Below are 21,178 nucleotides of genomic sequence, written 5' to 3'. Positions count from 1 at the left end.
CAAACAAGTGCAGTATTGGTGAAGGGAAAATGATCTGACATGAAAGTTCAGGCCCAAGCCTGAGAGGGGGCAAATCAGCAAGGCGCGCTTTGGGTCTGGAACCAAAACATAAACGCCACCTGGTGGTCAGATCGGATGTTGGCGTTTTAGAGTTAAGGCTGCTGGAAACCACTCCCCCCAAAAAACTAAATAGATAATTTGAGGCTTCTAACCTTTAAACACATTTGCTGAAGTAAGCAGATGAATAAGAAAGGGGGAATGAGGACAAAACCACCTTATGTCCTCTGCTTCAGTTCTTAGATTTCTCGCTTCTAATTCCAAAACCGAAGTGAAGAGGACAGAGTGAAAACTATAGTCACAAGCTGATCTAAAAATAAAATTACCTTGGAGTAGAGAGACCGGAACCGATCGGTGGCATGATCCAGTTTGCCCTGGACTTCTCTGTGGGTCGCAGAAGTATCGATGTGATCCTGCGCAGTCTTGCCGCTTCTCCTGCTACAAGATTTGGCCGCTTCTAACACTCTGTTTCCAGAAATGGTGATGTACCTCAAGTCCCCTTTGTGAGAAATGACATCCTCTGAGAAACTCTTCTGCCGCTTCAGTTTGGCCATCAAGCCACCGAGGTCGTCTGCGCCTGCTTCCAGGTTTTCCAGTTCTTGTTCTGACTGCTGCAGCCAGTGCTCGAACTCGCTGTAGTCGGCGTCGAACTTCTCTAATTCCTCCTGCAGAGAGCGCGTTAACTTCATCTTCTTCTCCGACTCGGCCAGCGTGGTTTCGTAGTGTGCTTTCAGTTCCTTCACGTTCCTCTGCAGTTTCTCCTGCTCCTCGGGAGACAGATAGTGGCCCTGTTTGTCGAGCAAGGCTTGTGCAGCCTGCGTGGCCATAAGGACGGCCTGGTGCTGAGAGACGATCTTCTCATGTCGGGCCTGCGTGAAAACACATCAGCCTCAGGTGAGGTCAGGGCAGTGACGGGGTTCCACGGAGCCTGTCCAGAGCCCCCCGTCGCCTCAGGACCGACAGGCTTAAATGATCCACAGGCCGGCAACTGGCTTCTCATTAACCTCGTCAAGGTGTGCAGTATTTCCCTCGCTTGCATGGGCGCATTCCAGGATAGCAAGCTTTGACCACTCTCATCTTATTTTTATGGAGATTTTCTAATCTTCTCTAGAACAGTACTTAGTCACAGAGGACAAGTACTGATTTTGAGAAGTTTGGAAAAAATGTGATGAATTTCTCTTCCAATTCTGGAAGCATCTAGAGTACGATCTCATTTTAGTCACTGCTGCCTGACAACCACCCTGAAGGGACTGCTGAGGTCTTTAGCTAATTACTGAGCAAAGATATACAATATTTTTTATTAAGAAATGATCCTGAGAAGACATTTAAGTAGGAAAAAGAGAATTTGTTCATTTTAAGGCTATAAAACCCCTAGGACAATAATTAAGCAAGAACAATATGCATTCAGAGAAGCCCAAAGAGGTTTGGAGGAACATATATAATCAAAGAGAATACTGGAGCTACTGGGCTTCACTGGGCATCAGCTTCCTACATGGTGAAAAAGGAGACAATGATCCCTACACATCCTAGGTCTGCTGAAAGGAGTACATGAGACCACGTGTGTAGACTACGTCCTGGCAAGCCTGGCACATGCCAGGAATTAAAATCCACTCTGAAGGCAGAGGACCAGTGTGCAGAGCCACTATGTCCTCAGCCTTCAGGGCAGCTGGTGGGCCTCAGGTAGCTGGAGTCCCTTTCTCTGCAGCCACAGCAGCTTCTCCCATCCACCCCAATATCCATACAAATATGGCAAAAAGGATAAGAATCCTTCTGGGTAATTTTCCACACTTCTCATAATGGTTTACAGGGAGCCAAATGACCTGATAATATTATCTCAGAGCTCTTTGACTATTTGGTCCACCCCCAACCCCACTCCAGGAACCCCAGTCTTTCAAACCACTATCTCCACCCCCACCTTGTGAGGCACAATAGGGGCTTTTTCCCCTAGGTGTTCTCATCTGGCAACAGCTCTTCCCTCAGGTATCTCTCCCACACATCCCCTCTAAGGCTTCACACAAATCTCATCCTGTCAGGGACGCCTACTCAGATGATCCTATTTAATGCTGATAGGTGGCTCCTGACCCATGCTCACCCACCCATACCCAACTCATTTCTTGCAGCAAAAGAGGACTACCTCCTAACATCCCATAGTGCATAAAATTTAGTCATTAATAAATAACTATCATCCTGACCTCTCATCCTCACTATCCTCACATGCAAGCACCACGGCAGGGAATTTATTTTGCTCACTGGGGAATCCCAAACGCCTGGAACAGTGTTGGCAACAAGGGCTAATAAGAATAAGTATACTATGAAATAAACAGGACTGAGAAGCACTGTTGTAGGAAAACTGTTCACTTACAAGTATGATCCCCATTAGTCAGCTGAGAACAGTCTCATTAACATTTGTATTCTGTCTATAAAAATGCCTGCCCCATCATGGGCACACAATAAATATTTTCGTCCAAAGAACTTTTCTCCCACAGACTGTGTCTTAGACATTTGAACTATAATCACACACTACTCTCCAGTGGGTCTTCTGCACACAGTAGCTTACACAGACATATGTAACACCTTATAAACTATCTGATCCACCCCTTTCCTTTTATAAATGAGGAAATCTGGGCTGAAGGAAGAAACCGCGTGGCCTAGGACATGTGGCACAACTAGAAAGTGCTACAAACAGAACCCCTGGCCAGGCCCTTGGGCTATCTCTCCACCCTGCCAGGACATTAGGAATTTCTAAAACACTTTCAGAGACCCATATTCTTAGAAGCAAAAAGATCAGAAGGCAAACATCATGCAGTGGCTAAAAACAAGGGCTTTCCTGTGAGGCCTCTTTATCTTTGAATCCGCCCACTGGTATTTTCACTCCTTGGGTCAATTTACTAACCTTTCCTGACTTCTTTGTAACTGACTCATAAGACACTCCTAAAGGAATTCATTAAATTTTTCATTTTAAGAGATACTTACAATAAGGTTTGGAATAGCCCCCTGGAAACTACAAATACAATAAATACTTCCACTCTTCTTCTGGTTTAATTTCTATTTCCTATAATATAAAAACCTTCTATTCCAAAGACTCCAAAGACAAAGACATGGAGGAAAACACACAAAACTGCAAAGGCACCTCAAGTCCAGTCAGGTGACGACAAAGGCCACGTGCAGAAATAAAATGATCAGTTATGTGACACTGTGAAAAAGGTTTTTCCGAAAGGTGCCTCTGCTCCTGCACTAGATGTGAACACCCAGGCAAGCTACTTCACTTCTGTACGTTCCAGCGTCCTCACCCGTGAAATGTGAATCCAGCCTCTGGCCTCACAGGGAGTGGGGGTTGGGAGGGGGGAGACAGAGACTCAGTGTATTCACATGGGGAGAGCCTGCAGGGCCCATCTTAACTGCTATCTATTTGCTATTAATTAATATCAGCTATCATTATTTCTATTAATTTCTCACAAATCTGCTTCCCTTAGAAGAATGCCACATCTAATGATTTCGTTCTCATTCTTTCTGACTTGCTTCGAGCTCTCACAGTAACTTATATCTGACACAATGATGCACCTAGAAGATGGGACTCAGCTCTCGGTGGTCATTAAGGTTTCAAGAACGAACTCAGGTGGTGCCCCTATCTTCACAGACCTGAGAGAGAATTTAACAATATCACTCTGTTTAGAACAACAAACCTTAACTTTCTGGTACTGCTGGTTCAGATTCTCCTCAGTGGTTCCAACTGGCCCATCAACATCAGTTTCCAACAGGTTACCATTAACTTCATCCTCCGCTCCCATCACTGACGTGCCATCGTCTTCTTGAAAATGGGTCCCGTTCTGTTCGATTACCTGTCTCTGCTTTACCCCTGCCCTGGCGGAGTCTTCGTCCACATTGGACAGCCAGTCCAGAAGGTTTTCTATTTTGGTTTTGCTCTCTTCCAGCTGCTTTGCAGCCGCAACCTGGAAAGAGAAAGTTCAGAGGAGGTATTTTATATGCTGGTTGAGGCACTAGTTTCAAGACATTCCCAAAGTAAATATCTAAGATCATTTAAAATTAGAGTGGGGATACTAAAAACGGACACATGCTGAAAACTGAACTGAGCCAGAGACAGTTACTCAGAAGTTCCCGCTATCCTTAAAAACACATTCCAAAATTTTAACGACAATTGAGGAGTCCTCATGCAATCCCACTTAAATTTTTTTTAAAAAGCTAAACAAAGCCAATTCTTCAAACTTTCTGTAATATTTGGTCAATTATATAACTGGAAACCCACAATTCTAGTCTCTGGTACTAAGCACTGCTTACTGGCACCTGATTCCACTTAAAAATTCAAGTAGCTGTTAACACGAATCATCTTCAACAAAGCAATAGTGTACCACATATTTGAACAAGGACCTTTTCAGTTTCTTCTTTGATTGCTGTTGTCACAACTTTATCCAGCTCCTTTTTGGACTGTTCTGCCTTTAGATTAAGCTGTTCACATTTTAACTTGGCTTCGTTAAGTTTTTGCTCAATCAAAGCTTTATCTTCTCGTGACAGCTTTTCGCCATGCTCTTTTAAGAAGTTCTCTGTATTTTTCACTATTTCTGCCAAAGCCTGTGCACTTCCTTGCATATCTTTCTGTAATTCCTTATAACACAAAAGGAAAAAAACTCTTATTAAATTATTACCTATTTAATTCTTCCAGAGTTGTAATTCTAAAAGAGGGAGTGAGCAGAGGAGAGTTAAAAATTTATTTATAGGTTGAAAAAGCATAGTCAATTTGAGTTGGTTTACTTAAATCACAATATTTAATTTAATGTGAAATCTCAAACAGCATTAAAAAAAGGTGTGAGATTTTCATGTTTCACAAAGGGATATGGTTTGTAAAACACTGAAAATAATGAATTTAAGGAGCGTGCAAGTGGCCCAATTGATTAAGCAGCTGACTCTTGATTTCAGCTCAGGTCACCATCCTCAGGGTCCTGGGATCGAGCCCCATATCGGGCTCCACACTCAGCAGGGAACCTGCTTGAGGATTTCTCTCCCTCTGCCCCTCCTCCTGCTGTCTCTCTCATTCTCTAAAATAAATAAATAAATCTTTTAAAATAAGAAAATAATGAATTTAATAATATAATCTATACAAATTTACACACACCAGATATTATCACATTATGTGAGCACACTTATAAGAGCTTTTAAAGACACGATAATATTATTTATTCAGTTTCTAAACATTTATTTTTTTAACATGTATCTATTATTCAAGATAAAAAACAAAGTAATTCTCCCAGTGAACTAAGATAACTTCTTCTAAACCCCAAGGCTCTCTAATATGCAATGTTTGCTTCTTTGCCCCAGCTGCTCGGAAGCTCAAGATTAAGATCTCTCCTCAGTAGTTATAGCTTCCCTTTGTCTAGATCTCTCTATGGAATTTTTCCTCTTCTCTTCCTCCTTTACTTTGTGTTTTCATTCTCCAAATTATACTGTGTTTGAACTTTCACATTATTTTCCCATATTTTTAATTTAAGCCTTATCAAATTATTCGAAGTATTTGAATGGGAAGAGATACTACTTCCTGAGCCACTACGATGCGACATGAACTGTGCTATAGTCACTTACTTAACACACAGCACTTCCTTAACCCCTATAATCAGCGAAGTACGACCGATGAAGAAACTGAGGCCTGAAGAGATTCTTTAGAAAGCTAACAATGTGGAGTGTCTGGGACTTGAACCAAGAGCTATCTAGTTACAATGAGAATGTTCTTTCTCCTGACACCAAAAGAAAGCTATCTTTACCCATCTTTATTGTTTGTTCGTTTGATAAAGAGGGACAAATTGCAGAGAAAGAGGAAAGGAATAGGCAGTGAAGAAAGAGAAAGAACCCAAACGAATGCCTATTTCACCTGTTGTACAAGTGAGTGAGCTGGCCTTAAATGGATGCAAGTTTTCACTCTCTACACAAGGTATTTCCATTAGCAACTTACTTTATATTGCCTTCCCTCAATATCTCACCAACATAGTCAAGAAAATTACTGGCTTTCTTAAAGTTGGAAATGTAACTCTTAGTATCAAGTTTAAAGCTCACCTTGGCTCAGAAAAGCTAAAATGATTTGCTAATAATAGTAATTAAACTTAGTATCAACATAGACCTGCTGATGCAAAACCAAATTTTACCTCCTGCTTGGACTGATACTTCTTCAACTCAACTGTGCCATCTCCAATCACAAAGGCTTCTTGGTGGCCAATGAGGCGGTTTTCAGTTTGGGTGAGGAGGTCGCATATCCCTTGGAGTTTCTCTTTGTACTCCTGCTGACGCTCTGCCACAATCTAAAGCAGGGCAAAATCAAAGCATCTTAAATGTGTGGTCATAAACTCACTATTGTGATTACTCCTTATTAGAACACATTTTGCAAGTTCTGCACATTTTACTAGTTCTAACTGCAAAATTAGAACATATCTTGCAAGCTTTTCTGAGTATGCTGTAAACATGATAGCAGTGGGGTACATATTGAGCAAGGTGACACAGAAAAGTAAGAGCATGTCCCATATACAAAGAAGGAGATCATGTTTGGATGAAACTGCTCAGTAGAATACTGGCCATGCATATGTGTAAGAGATGGAACTTCTGACCGACAGGAAGAAACATTCCATGTTCTTAAGCTCTCGAAACCTGCAACACACACAATTAATTCTGCAAAAGGATATCAAAACAGAAGTTAGTTGTGGTTTGTCTGTTAACATATTTGATATGTGTATATAGGTTATCATGCTAGAGACAATGCCTAGGTGCTTCAAGATATAATAAAAGGAGCACTGCATGCAATGTTTTTACTTAATCACCATGCCTAATTCCATTGCCATCCCTTTGCTCATTATTATTAGATGTAGCACTCTTAATATAATTCACTAAATTAAGAGATTAGAAAATCAATACTAATACTTGCATCTTTCATTTTCCTATTATTGATACACTAGTTATGCATCTTATAGCCATTGATCATGTTTCCTAGGAGCCTAACACATGCCAGGCAAGTAAAGTACTAAGTGTTTTATATTCATTCTTTTATCAATGCTCACAATACTACCAGGTAAGCACAGTTACTATTTCCAATTTGCCACTGAGAAAACCGTGGCTGAGTGACGTGCCCTAAGTCACACATGACCGAGTGTAGCTGGGATGTAAACTCAGCCAGTCTGGCTCCACAGCCCATGCCCTGTGCTGCTGTGCCCTACTACCTCCCAGAGGAAAAAGATACTTAACCTTCTTTATCCATACAGTCACCAACGTATCGAAATTTCTGAGTGCATCCATATTCCCTACTCCCAGGAAAAAAATCAAGACTCCCACTTGAAAACAGTGGTTCAGGGAGTCATAAAAATTAAAATAAACTGTAGCATTCTTATGGAAAACAATATTGTTACATATTCCAGCATCTCTACATTATACCCTGTCCACTTACTGCCCTTCCAGATCCCTGGGTATCCACATTACAGGTTTCACACGGAAGAACTAAAAACAAAGAATTCCAACTCCACAAAGAAAGGCAAACCTTCTGATCATCAAGATCTTGTTCTAGCTGCAACTGAGTCTCTAAGTGTTCCACCCGGGCAGTTACTGATTCCTGCACATCAAGAAAACATTTCTGAGTGGTATTTAGGAGCCTCAGTAGTTGTTTGCTTTGGTTGGGAGACAGGTCTTGTGCACATTCAGAAATGAAGAACTGCACATCAAGGGCGGTGGCCTCCAGCTGCACTTTGGTGTGTCCAAGGTCTTTTAACACGTTCTGTGAACGAAACAGTACAAGTTATAAAATGAGAGGTAAGCCATAATATAAAGTTTATATTAACAATATATTTTTTATTTTTATTATGTTCAGTTAGCCACTGTATAGTACATCATTAGTTTCTGATGTAGTGGTCAGTGATTCGTTAGTTATGTATAACACCCAGTGCTCATCACAACACGTGCCCTCCTTAATACCCATCACCGGGCTAACCCATCCCCCCACACCCCTCCCCCGGAAACCCTGCTTGCTTCTGGGCGTCCACAGTCTCTCATGGTTCGTCTCCCTCTCTGATTTCTCCCCCTTCAGATTTCCCTCCCTTTCCCTATGGTCCTCCGTGCTATTGCTTACGTTCCACATATGGGTGAAACCGTATGATAATCGTCTTTCTCTGCTTGACTTACAAGTTGGTACAGCCACTCTGGAAACAGTATGGAGATTCCTCGAGATGTTATAAAATAGAGCTATCCTATGACCCAGCAATTGCACTACTAGGTATTTACCCCGAAGATACAGATGTAGTGAAAAGAAGGGACACATGCACCCCAGTGTTCATAGCAGCAATGTCCGCAATAGCCAAACTGTGGAAGGAGCCGAGATGCCCTTCAACAGATGAATGCATAGAGAAGATGTGGTACATATATACAATGGAATATTATTCAGCCATCAGAAAGGATGAATACCCACCATTTGCAAAGACATGGATGGAACTGGAGGGGATTATGCTAAGTGAAGTAAGTCAAGCATTAACAATATTTTAAAAATATAATTCTTATATAAGGGACTCAAGGTTTTATTATTTTTTTCATGATCCGTTTAGTCAAAAATCTATTCATCACCTACTAGCAGATGGTAATGATGAAATTATTTAAATACTATGGTAATTAATATTATATGGAAAGACAATTCTTCTAAGAATATTTTTTTAATTTATTTATTTTTTAGAGAGAGAGTGCAGGAGGAGGGACAGAGGGAGAAGGAAAGAATCTCAAGCAGACTCCCCGCTGACTGCAGAGCCCAAAGCAGGGCTCGATCTCACAACCCTGAGATCACGACCTGAGCTGAAATCAAGAGCCTGAGGCTTAACTGACTGAGCCACTGAGGCGCCCCTCCTCTAAGAATATTTTAATCTTGCCTGCCATATCACATTTAAAATGTAACTCCAGCAAAAGATAAAAACCCAACTTACATACATTTGGCATGTTAAAGGGGAAAATCAACGTTAAAATATTACTTGTTAATATTTACAATATCCATGTAATTGTGGTTGCACATAAACGAGCCAGTGGGGAATCTGAAACATAAATTCAATGAGCTAGAATTTCAGCTTTCTGACTCACAGGCCAGGAGCCTAAACATCATTCATGAGGCATGCTATTCATGTTAAAAACTATGTTGTATTTATAAGAATAATTTAACTATTATTCTAATAGTTATTAATGTGACTAATACATAAATAAATACAAATCTTAAGATGTCAGTGGTGGTAAGAGATTGATAAGGCAGCTGGGAAAGCATTGGAATGACGCCCATAGAGTTGGGATTATTTTATGGTTCTGTCAACTACGAATAAACATCTCTTAGAGACAAAGGAAATAATCCATTTAGATTTAGAAGTCATTTTTTTGTAAACATTTGTTATATTAAATCTGGAAGTTTTTAAATGTACATAAATTTATCTCATTTATCTTGAAACTTGCCTTGAGAAACTCCAAACTTCTCTTCACATGTTCAGTATCTTGTACATTCACAATCTCAATATCCTTCACAGACTTGCTCTTCTCTGATATCCAATGTGAGAATGACTCGAGTTTCTGCAGAAATTCTTCATGGGAAACTGCTAGTTTAGACTAGAAAATAAAATCATGTTTTCATTTCTGTCAATCCCCAAATTTCAAATTCCTACAAAAAATGGTTCTGTTTCAAAGCCCTAATAGTCTGAAAATAAAAGACTTCATCTCATCTCATGACTAATTTTTCAAATAATCAGATTTTCTTCAAAATTCAAATGCTGACTTGGCATGAAATGTTTCGATGCCTACCATTTCAGAGTCAATTGCGAGCATGACATGTTTCATTCTTTCTGAAGACACACTGCTGAAGGAAGAGAAAGCAGTCTGCAAATTTTGGTGGCTTGTCCTCAATTCCTCAAGCTGTCCTCTGGGGAAGTCACTGGGAAGAGACTTTAAAAATTCTTCTGCCAACTTCATGTCCTTTCTTAAGAGAACAGCAATTGGAGCCAATCCCAATTCAAATGTCTGCAAAAAATACATATCCCAGAACTATTCAGTGAAAACACCAATCACAATCCATTCTAAATGTAATAGTAAAGCACAATGGCTCATTTTTCCAAATTAACACCAGCTGACAACCATCCATAATAGGCAGCAGACAGTTCTTACCTCTAACTGTTTAAGTCGGCTCCTCAAAGTTTCCAGATTATTATCCAGAGACTCCTGGTTGTCTAAAGGGGGCTTCATATCTTGAAGTAAAGCCAAATACTCATGCATTTTTGATGTGTGCTGTAAACACTGCTGTAACTCAGCGGAAAACTAAACACAAATTTGGACATTTTAATTCAATAGCCTTTACACAGTTTTTTAAAGCAAATAAAATGTATGGGGTTATTCCCAAATGTTTCATGCAGCTACAGCCACATAAAATATAAAATCAACTTACTTGTTCCATTGAGCCATCTCCAGAAGTCATTCCTTTTGACCCTGAAATACTTTCCAAATGGTCTGGGATATCACTGCATTGCTCCTCCAGCTTCTCATCGCTTGGCAATGGGGATGTACACACAGTCGAGCTTTCCAGTCCAATATCTTTTATATTTTGTAAATTAAGGGAACAGTGGTTTCCTTCTTTGCTTTTAAGATCATTAAGAATGTGTGACTTTTCATCCACCGTCTCAGAGGTAGTGGATGATTTCTGATTCAAGTCTCTGACCTGTTCTACTTTCTCTGAGTATATGTCAGCCAGCAGCTTGTAGAAGATATTTTCAAGTTGCAATGGAGGTACTTTAGATGTAATACCTCTTTTCTCTAGCTCATACTCCATCTGGGTTAATTCTTTTATCAATTCAAACGCCCCAGTAATTTTCTGGCTATACTGATTTTGCTTAAGTATATCAAGGAGAAGCTCAGACTTAAGATTTGCAATACAGAACGGATCATCTCTACTCTCTGCTCTCAGTTCTGGTGGGTTATTCATGGGGGAAACTCCAGAACAGTCACCAGCTTTAAAGTCACTGGGGACACCAGATGCTTCATTTGCCAGCTGCGATGTGCTAACTCTTTTAATTAAGTTTTGAATTAAAATTTTGGTGTCTGCACAGACTGAAGATTCTCCAACCTCTTGAGGATTCATAGGACCTTCTTCCAATCTACTCTTTAAGATACCCTTTACATCCTCAACAAATACCTGAGATAACTCAGGAATCTGAACCTCCTTTTCTTGGAGTCCTAGGGACAAGGCTTGTTCTTTTTGCTGCTCTTGCTCAATTATTTCCATCTTATTGTTAATTTCTGAGAATGAGCAGTCCGTGCTTAAAGGGTTTTTATTTCTTACTCCATTTGTGCAGAGTTCTGGTGGCACAAAATCGTTATTTTCCCCCCGGTGTTCCACATTTCTAAGAGGTAAGATTGACAGTGTGCTTTCATTCCTTTCTGGTGTGAACTGAGCAATTCCTGTTCCCCCTTCTGAGGCACTTTCTTTCATACAAAGACCACTCTGCTGGGCCATCTCATTTAGAGGTGAGACTTCCTGGGTAAGAGCTGTCTTCTCTTTTGCATCATTTACTCCGAACTGTACATGCTCCTTCACGGCAGGGGTTGTTATCAGAACACAGCTTGAGATACCTTCATTTGGTTTCAATACATCTTTTGCCTTTACATCTTTGGCAAAATGTTTTAAATATGTGAACAGGTCAGAGTCTTTCTCAGGCCCATCGGTGAATGAATCTTTCTCAGGACTTGCATCCCCTTCAGACAACAGAGTGTCTGAAGTCATGTCAGCACTGATCACTTTGGAAACTGAGGAGTCAAATATTTCTTCAAGATTCTCAAACTGAATGGGACTTTCGCTAACCACTGTCTGTAGGTTCTTTGGTTCATCTTTAGGAGTTACAGTTACTTTTTTCAGGCTTCCTTTCTGATTATGTTCTTCACTGTCTGTGATTTGTGGAAATGGAAACTGATCATTACCTAAATAAAGACTCTCCCTTGTACTTTCACTAGGCAAAAATCTGAGATATTTATTATCTTCTTCTAGACCTTCTCCCAGCACCTCTCCTTTATCTGAGCACATTTTATGAACTGATGTTTCACCTTCTATTAGTATACTGCTTTGGTCACCTTTCTTTTCAGTTAGAAAAGATCGGTGAATTTCTTCCCCTCTTTCACTTCCTTGATGATCCCTGGCAGTTACAGAGGCCATGGATGACGAATGGCTTTCCTCAGCAGGCTTTCCCACTACATCAGGCTCAGAACAAGTGATTTTATCAAAAGATGAGTAGACTTGAAGTGTCACATTCTCAAAATATGGATCTCCACCTTTCACAGAGTCAGTAGATTCTGGCCCTTGGATCAACTTAACCTTCATGTTCATTAGATCATTATCTACTTCAGAAGTTGAACAGGTATTAGTATTCTGTAAAGTATCTACAGAGCCAAAGGTGTCTTCTGATTCAGTGTCTGTACTGATCGGCAGCAATATATCCTTAAGGGCCAGCTCATGATTCAACAACAGATTTCCTGGGCTTTTTCCAGCAACCTCAGTTGTATATTCTTGAAGGTTGCTTCTTTCCGTTACTAAGCTACTTTTACTAGTTGATTCTAGCTGTAAAGCATTTACACCTTGCTGGTTTTCTAAAGAACTGTAATTGTGCACTTTATCCGGGAGAATTCTTTTATTAACACTCGGACTGTCCTGAGTGTTTTCCTTTTCACCTACTGCAGGGGCACACAACTGGATATCCGTATCTGTAGCCTCATCCTGGCACCAGGGCCCCTCAGTGTCACCTTCTACTCCTTCTTCATCATCACCATCATTGTCGTCATAATTGTCCTCGTCATCCTGATCATTACTGTCACACACATAATCCCCGTAACTTTCATTTTGCATAAAATCTAAGTGCTCAGTCTCAGATTTAAATTCTTGTCCAGTGATATGTTCTTCCTTTCTCCCTCTCCAACATCCAGTGTCATCAAATTTTAACAAAGCACTGAAGCTCTCTTTTCTTTCTACGATTTCATAATCAGTTGATGAGTCAGACTCATCCCCTTCAAGGCTATTTGAGCTTTCCCTTTCTGATACGGTTTCCAGCAACAGCCCATTGACCTCATGTGAGCCAACTGAATCTGAATGGATTCTTTCACCAGGATCGAATCCAGCGTTCTCAGTAGCGATGAGAACACCCTGGAGAGACTCTGGGCTTCCCCTCACACTTAAGTTGTCAACCAGTGCCCCCTGGGCCACCACAGAATTCTCATTCTCTCTTGAAACATCATAAAACACATCACCAGGAAGAGCAGCCCCATCGGTCTCCTCTGGCAGTGTGGCATAGTCCTCAGGCTGTAGATAATCACGATCGTCACCTTCCAGAAGCAGAGAATCATGGTCGTCATCTTCAAACAAGGGAGTATCATAAAAATCATCTTCACTGTCGGTGTCTGTTTCTGTCACACTCGGCTGATCATCCAGGAGTGACGTTTCATAGTCGCCAGCACTGACGGTTCCTTCCGGCAGCGGTGTACCGCAGACTGGAGATGCACCGGTGCTAAAGGTATCACCCTGCGGGGTCATGGCACAGGCGTACTCTTCCATTTTGGACCCAGTTTCCTTGTCTTCAGGTTTCTGCTGAGAGGCAGCATGTAGTCTTTCATCTTCGCCGTAAGTTTCTGAAATATATTTACCATTGCAAGACTGGACCTGAGGAGGACTGTCACCCATATTTACAGGTTTCTGTTGAGAGTGTTCTCCCTGTAAACTGATATTGATAGCTGCAATTCCCAGAAACTGCTCTTGAAATGTCTCTCCCATTCTGTGACCCGACAGCATGGTTTGGTCACTGAGTGGCAATGTGGAGTCTTCACATTTATTTCCATTGCTCTTTGTGGTATGTACATCACTGAGGCTTTCCTGATCATTCCTCAATTTATCATGACTTAGCAAGGCACTCAGCCTAGGAGAATAGTCAAAGATTGTCAAATCCCTGTTTATATTATCTTCATTCTCTTTTTCATTCAAGTCACAGATCCTACTAGTTTTTGATTTCATAATAGGATTTGTTATCGAATCATTTGCAAAGTTTTGAATATTTTTAGAATGGCTATATTCACCTGCATGTTCATTTGTTCCAACTGGACTTTGATTTTCACAGTTTTTAAGTATGTTTTCAGATTCTTGTCTAAGCATGCCAACTGCTACAATTCCAGGCTGTGTTAAATAGGATGCAGAATTGGAAACACACACACTGGATGAACTCTTGACTTTATGATCAGTTGCAATTATATCTGCCAGGTTTTCTGACTGATAGAATTCACTACTGGTAAAATTGTTTCCCATTTCACTAAACTCTTCATCTATGGTATGCTTTCTATCTTCAAGAATTTCTTTATGCTTAGGTTCTCTGCAATGACATGTATCAGAACTACTCGGTGAAGCTATACTGTCATCCTTTTCTTCACCTGGAGCATTATTCAGAAAAACCCCAGGGAGTCTTAAGGCATCAAGACATTCTTTGATGGGTGTGTCCTCAAATTCCACACTACAGCCTTCCAGTAGCATCCCGACAGCCTCATTCAAGTCTCCATCATACAGCAAAAGCCTCTGCCCTGTGTTGGCATCCATATAGCTATTGATCATCAAATAAGACAGGAATAATTTTTTAGTTTGTTCTGAGCTCTGAGTTGCCACTGGCTCTTCTCCATCAAAAACATCCTCTTCTTGCCTGTAATCATGGACTGTGGATGGTTGGAATTTACAGAAAGAGAGCCATCTTCTGGCATTTTTACAAGATTCTAAATCTCCCAAATCTGGCATTTTATCAGGCAGTATTATACTTTTCAAAATCGATGCTGTGTTATTATCTATAATTCCCAGCTGCTTAGCAACATCCAAACCAATGACTTGAGAAGTTTCTGGAATATAAAGAGCAGCTATCTTCTGCCTGCCATTCAGGATTTTGTATGCCAATTCATTTGTAATCAATTCCTGCTGCAAGGAAGAAGATGTAGGAAATATTTCACCAGAGTGAGGCCAAATGAGTCCAACATAGCCTCGCTGAGCCTCTAGTACCAAAAGAGCACTGCTGGAAGTTATTAGATCACACTGGACTGCTTCATCCACCGTTAAACGTTTAGCGGGGTCTGACTGGATGATTCCACCTGTTTGAACCTGATATGTGAGAATACTGTTAGCTGTATCTCTGTCAATCACTCCTTCTGCCATAGCTTCTTCAACGGTCATTCTTTGACCAGAGTTGCAATTGATGAGACCCCCAGAAAGAAGCTGTGCACCTAATAACCTAAACATGGTTTCACGGTCTATGAGACCTTCATGAGCTGCCCTTAAAATGCTTATGTTTCTTCCACATTTTAATGTTATTCTGCCTCCTTCTTGTGGTCTCACAGGTAGAAGCCGCATCCCAGTGTTTTCCTGTAAAATACTTCTTTGTATGATATCAACTAAAGACACCTTCTCAGCGGTGCAGGGGTCAATAAGATCTTTACACGTGTTTTGCCTTTCCAGGACTTTAGAAAATAATGCTGAGGAAACCAAGTTCTGTTGGAAAGCCTTCTGCAGGGTCAGCTGTTCTCCTGTGGCTGGAATGACTAGAAAGCCTGTGGAAAGCAGTATCTCAAGAACTCTGATGGCCATGGATTCTGATATCATGCCCTGGGCCAAAGCTTCCAGCACTGGAATTGTGGTAGATGACACAGTAGAAATGATCTCCTTTGCTTGATTTAGTTCTTTGAGTTGGCACAAAACTTGTTCATCAATAAGGCCATGACTTTCAGCATCTTGAAGGTCATAACATTTTCTCAATTCTGGTGAAATGAGACCAGAAATCATTAGCTGTGTCTCAAGCAACCTGATTCCTGTGTCATAGTCAATAAGGCCTCTCAAAACTGCCTGAAAGATGGAAAGCACTTCTCCAGTTGTCTGGTCAACGGTGCCTGCAATCACTTTATCCAGCTGAAAAGAGAATATAAAATTCTCGGGTCAGTCTGTGACCCAAGGGTGGGCAGAATTTCATGAAACTCAGTTTGCATTTTTTTAAGAAATAAATACACTTCAACATAAAAATCCTCTACTTACCAAGGCGCAGCAATGCTGTGAATGTTAGGCAGCTCAAATGCACAAGTGATCTATGTCAGTGATCTATTCAACAGCACAGGATGTGATAAAAGCTTTGAAAACAACATGCATCTGTGAATTGAAAACTTAATATTGTGTACATTAACAAGGTTAGTGAGGACACAACAGAGTAAATGATGATAGTGAGAAAACAGAACACATACCTAAGAAGGCAAATCATGCTCTCTGCAATTGGGTGAGATTAGTTGACTGACATGAAAGAGAGTATCAAACCCCATGCTATTGATGTTTACAGCATACAGACTTCTTTGCAGACAGTAAAAAACTAATGAACCAGAAAAATTGTTACATACCCCCAAAATGTGACAAATACTGTGTAAAGTATTCCAGGGAGTAAGGGAATTGAATATAAAGATAACTTTTTCAATACTGAATAGTATGTTGAATATTGTGAATATGTATTGTCAAGTTTCAAAAGTTTAAAGACAGGCCAAATTTTAAGTGATTCCTGTTATATTTTAAGAAGATGCCACGGCATCCTCACTATAACGAATGGCCCAGTATTCCTCCAGTAAATCTCAGGGTTATCTCTGAAAATCAAAACTAGTTCATAACGCTCTAACGTCATCTTTAAAGATGAGTCAAGTCTATCTTATAACATCATATTTATATAGTAAAATACCTACTATAGCAGAAGAATGACTTTTAAAGAGAAGAGTTAGAAAAATGAATGATTTTTTTCTTTTACCATGCAAGGCAGAGATTAAGATGTCACAGAAACTGATGACAGCAAGTGTAAGACTGCATTTAATAAACAACATTGAAATCTCTAAATACTTAGATAAACTCCATCCACATTTTTTCCATGTACATGAATTCAAGGTCATTTCTTTGTCATTGACATATATTTCTACAACCATGCAATAAAGCTAAGAATCTTGAAACAGCTTCATGTTTTAAATAAATTATATTACCTTCTCCTCTACCTTTATATCTCCTAAGGTTTGTGATTCTTGTAGTTGTTTCAGAGATTCACTAAAGAAGGAATTATAACTTTCTTGAAGAGATTTCACTTGTTTTTCCAATTCATTTCTTTCTTCATCTGTCATTCTAAAATAACCAGAAAGCATGAAAAGAGGAATGCAAGTTTTCAAGTGATAAAGATGACATATTAGGCTCAATGATTTTGTAAAATCCTTTTCTAAATAGGCACATGATCATGAAACAAACTTCCCATACAGATTGCTCACGTCTCAGAATGACTGTATGAAAACTAAGGATGGCCCTTACACATCCAGGAATCCTTCCCTTGCCTGAGAAAGAGACTGCAGAGAAGGACGTAAACTAATACATCAGCACTTCCCTAGCATACACGCATTTCTAAAATAACAATGCTGTTCTCTGACAGAGGGAAAGATCCTATTGTTAGTTCCAACATGGAAACGGGACAGAAAGATACCATTACTCAAGATGAAACTTATACAAACTGAAGCCTGAAGAAAGATGAAATTAACAAGGAAATTAACCTGATTCTCTAAGGTACAATACAAAGTCACTGTGGCATAATCTTGGGGACAGCCCCAAAAAAGATTTAAGAAAAGGGCAGGTTTCTTCCCGCCTGAGGCACTAGCTGAAACAGATGAAGTACCTTGTTGGAAAAAGTAAGACCAAAATATGAGAAACCAGGTTATCACAAGTCTCAGCAAAGAAAATGAACATACTCGTACATATTTTCCAAAACGTAAAGTCAGAGAGAGTACTACTTAGAATTAAGATTGGCTTGGAATCTATACCACCCACTAGCTACCCACCCTTAATCCCTCTCTGAGCCCGTTTTCTTACCACTGATAAATGGGAATAATATGTACATTTCAGGGTTTTGGTAAAGACTATAAGTGACTAAACGTGACAAATTGCTATGTTCATAGTTGTATGTTAGGTAAATTTCCAAGTTCGATTTTTAAAATCTCAATTAAAATTTACCAGCTGTGGCTTTGCATAACATGAAGACCACTTCTCTACTTTGAATAAAAGAGCTAATGAAAACCTATAACATACTTGTCTCCATGTTTTGCCAAAAATAGCTGCATGGTTTGAAGTGCTTCAGATAATTGCTCCTTCTTGGTTGATATTTCTTCACTGGAAATCTGCAAGGTTAAGAAAACATATTCAAACTCGCCCCTCATAAAGACTAGAAAATAGTAATTTTAAAAAACTAATCAAGTTTTAATTAAGATCCAAATGATGGGTCTACTTTCTGAGTGGCCCAAGTCAATAACCTATCAGTTATTACCAGTGTACAAGCCTGGATAAAAGAAGAGTACTTTATCTAGAATGCAGATTAAGGAAAGTCTCTCACTCTTTCTCTAACCATAATGCCCTCATTTTCATTAGGAAATAATACCACGGCATTACGTAGTTCTCACATGTGTCCCAGTCCAACAGTGAATAAAGGTTGCCTTAACTATCCCGAGGTGGCCAGAGGTTCTTCACTGGCCCAGTGTCATCCTTGTGTGGTGCAGTGCTCAAAGATACATGGACGTGGGACACTACTCCAAAACAGTATCTGCCCTCCCCCAAGCTCCTATATGCCCTGCTTCCTTTTGAAAAAATTATGGTGAAAGCATTAATCTGTAGATCTGCAGACCAAGATTAAATAATTTCTAAAATTTACAAAATTCGTCTGTGACAGGGGAATAAAATTGATCTGTTTGAGGAAAAGCAAGAGGTTATAACATTTTTTCCTAATCTCTCAATGTATCACTTCTGAATAGTCTTATTTCAAAAACTGACTGCCATTCTTTTAGAGGAGCAGAAATGAGAGGAAATGATGGGCAAATGAAAAGGCGTATTTTTCCCCAATGTACTCTATTCAGAACAGAGTCAACTTAAAGTCTATTTTTCACAGTTACGGGTAATCATGAGGCCATATTGATTTTTAACAAACACATTTATTATTCTATCAAAGTACTTTAAATTTCACTTAACAGAAAGACCATCAAGTATTTCTTATAGATTTACCATTTAGGCTATGGTCTGCATTTAAAAAGTCTGTCTACTTTTATGTCTACTAGGTCTAAAACAGATTTAGTAAGGTCTGGGAGGATTTTAAACTGCAGTATGAGAAAATGCCAAGGTCTGTAATCTACATCTTTCAAAAGAAACTTGTTCTCCCAAGAAATCCTTGCTAAAGTTTATGTCCCTATTTTAGTTCTTTTCCTATCTAATAGGGGGAGAAAAAGAGGGAAAAGATATTTTAAGATTTTTTTTTTTTTTATTTGAGAGAGAGAGAGAATGAAAGAGAGCACATGAGACGGGGGAGAGTCAGAGGGAGAAGCAGACTCCCTGCCGAGCAGGGAGCCCGATGCGGGACTCGATCCAGGGACTCCAGGATCATGACCTGAGCCGAAGGCAGTCGCCCAACCAGCTGAGCCACCCAGGAGCCCGGGAAAAGATATTTTAAAGTCAATATTCACATAAAGTTACTTTGAAGGTTTGGAGTTTAAAACACCAAATGAAATTGGAGTTTAAAACACAAAACTGGTCTGATTTCTTCCACACTAGTAGGAAATATAGTATGTAAGACTACGAGGTAATATAGCTTTATTTCAACTGAATACTAATTCAAGTATACACTCGGGTCTGTGAACTTCTTCAACAGGGAACCCCAGATAAGTTACATCTGCCTCATATCATAGCCAAAATTAGACAAGACATTGAAGTTTCCCCCTAATTATGTCAACAATGTCTGTTTCAACTGATGACAAGTGAACACTCACGCAGAGCTAGAAGAGGAAGCAGACGATAGCCCCCATAATTTCTGAAGATCAGGGCAGGGGCAGGAGGGCAAGTGTAGGAAAAATACTTGAGGAAAAATGCTGCTTAACTTAGTGGAAACTTATTATTATTTTTTTAATACAGCCTCAATTCCACTGCTATCACTGGCAAGCATCAACACTGGACCTTAGCTCAACAACGCCTTGAACAACTGCTTGAAGAGCTTCAAGCAGTGCTGTCCGACAGACATCACGGGCACTAACATCTCAGAAGCTGCGCTATCCAACTAGCAGCTGGGGAACGGAAGAGAGCCCACAACCATGGAAGAATTCATTTAGGTAAGGGAAAGAGTCTAGAATTTCTGGCGATTGACTACAGAACACTTCTTTATAAAATACAAAGACCCAGGAAAGCACAACTAAATTAAATCCTCAAAAATGTTAATACCCTAGTTTGTATTTCTGTTGTTCTTGAACCTTTTCCTTTACCTTTGTAAGAATGAGACCACATATCTTTACAATGAGGAGTGCATGGGTTTACTCTGGGCACAAAACAGGATGACCCTGCTCCTTAGGGACTCTCTTCACTATAATCAAGAAGCAGATCTAACCACTAGAAGAAGCAGTAATAGTAAGACTAATATATGTAGTTCAGGCTTTGGAATCAGAGACACTTCCTTGTGCTACATACTGTGATTCCTTGGGCAGGCTACTTAAGCTCTCTGACCCTCATTATAGTTGCCTACAAAAATGGGGAAGGGGCGCCTGGGCGGCTCAGTCACTGGGCGTCTGCCTTCGGCTCAGGTCATGATCCCAGGGTCCTGGGATCAAGCGCCCCATCATTCTCCCTGCTCTGCGGGAAGCCTGCTTCTCCCTCTCCACCTCCCCCTGCTTGTGTTCCCTCTCTCGCTGTGTCTCTCTCTGTCAAATAAATAAAATCTTTAAAAAAAAAAATGGGGAAAATTAAGGTAAAGAAGTAAAGTGTTTTTAGATTGACCTTGTCAACTCAGTAAATTCTACCCATTATTATTAAACCAGAACCTCAGTGAATACCTTTTGCTTAGAGAAGGGAGATTTTCCAGCCTTCTCGCCATCTCTCAATGTCTTGCTGATATTTGATACCCATTTCTGTAATTCTTTGGCTTTTTCAACATGCTCTTTCTTTTCTTCTTCCAGTGACTTCTGACAAGTGTGAGTGGTAAAAAAAAAAAAAGATACATACCAGTAAATGCTTGAGCTATTAAACCGACCTCTCCACAGAAAA

General features: G+C 40.1%; 1 protein-coding gene across 23 annotated transcripts in view; it reads right to left on the bottom strand.

Annotated features, from left to right (window-relative positions):
- DST (dystonin) overlaps positions 1-21,178 on the bottom strand; it is a 470,287-nt gene that overhangs the window by 120,924 nt on the left and 328,185 nt on the right. For 17 of the 23 annotated variants that reach the window (XM_078055212.1, XM_078055192.1, XM_078055195.1 and 14 more), the window contains 12 exons: positions 20,968-21,096; positions 18,197-18,285; positions 17,113-17,248; positions 10,496-16,015; positions 10,219-10,368; positions 9,859-10,074; positions 9,517-9,666; positions 7,583-7,816; positions 6,207-6,359; positions 4,444-4,677; positions 3,741-4,007; positions 384-926 (listed from right to left, as the gene is read on the bottom strand). In XM_078055212.1, coding sequence (XP_077911338.1) covers positions 384-926; positions 3,741-4,007; positions 4,444-4,677; positions 6,207-6,359; positions 7,583-7,816; positions 9,517-9,666; positions 9,859-10,074; positions 10,219-10,368; positions 10,496-16,015; positions 17,113-17,248; positions 18,197-18,285; positions 20,968-21,096 — 7,821 coding nt within the window. The remainder of the gene's footprint in view (positions 1-383; positions 927-3,740; positions 4,008-4,443; positions 4,678-6,206; positions 6,360-7,582; positions 7,817-9,516; positions 9,667-9,858; positions 10,075-10,218; positions 10,369-10,495; positions 16,016-17,112; positions 17,249-18,196; positions 18,286-20,967; positions 21,097-21,178) is intronic. The other 6 variants (XM_078055204.1, XM_078055205.1, XM_078055206.1 and 3 more) reach the window with 1 other exon arrangement.

This window comes from Halichoerus grypus, chromosome 9, assembly GCF_964656455.1.
Source record: "Halichoerus grypus chromosome 9, mHalGry1.hap1.1, whole genome shotgun sequence".
NCBI lineage: Eukaryota > Metazoa > Chordata > Mammalia > Carnivora > Phocidae > Halichoerus > Halichoerus grypus.
The sequence above is the reverse complement of the archived record's forward strand: the minus strand, read 5'-3'. Positions and strand labels throughout refer to the sequence as shown.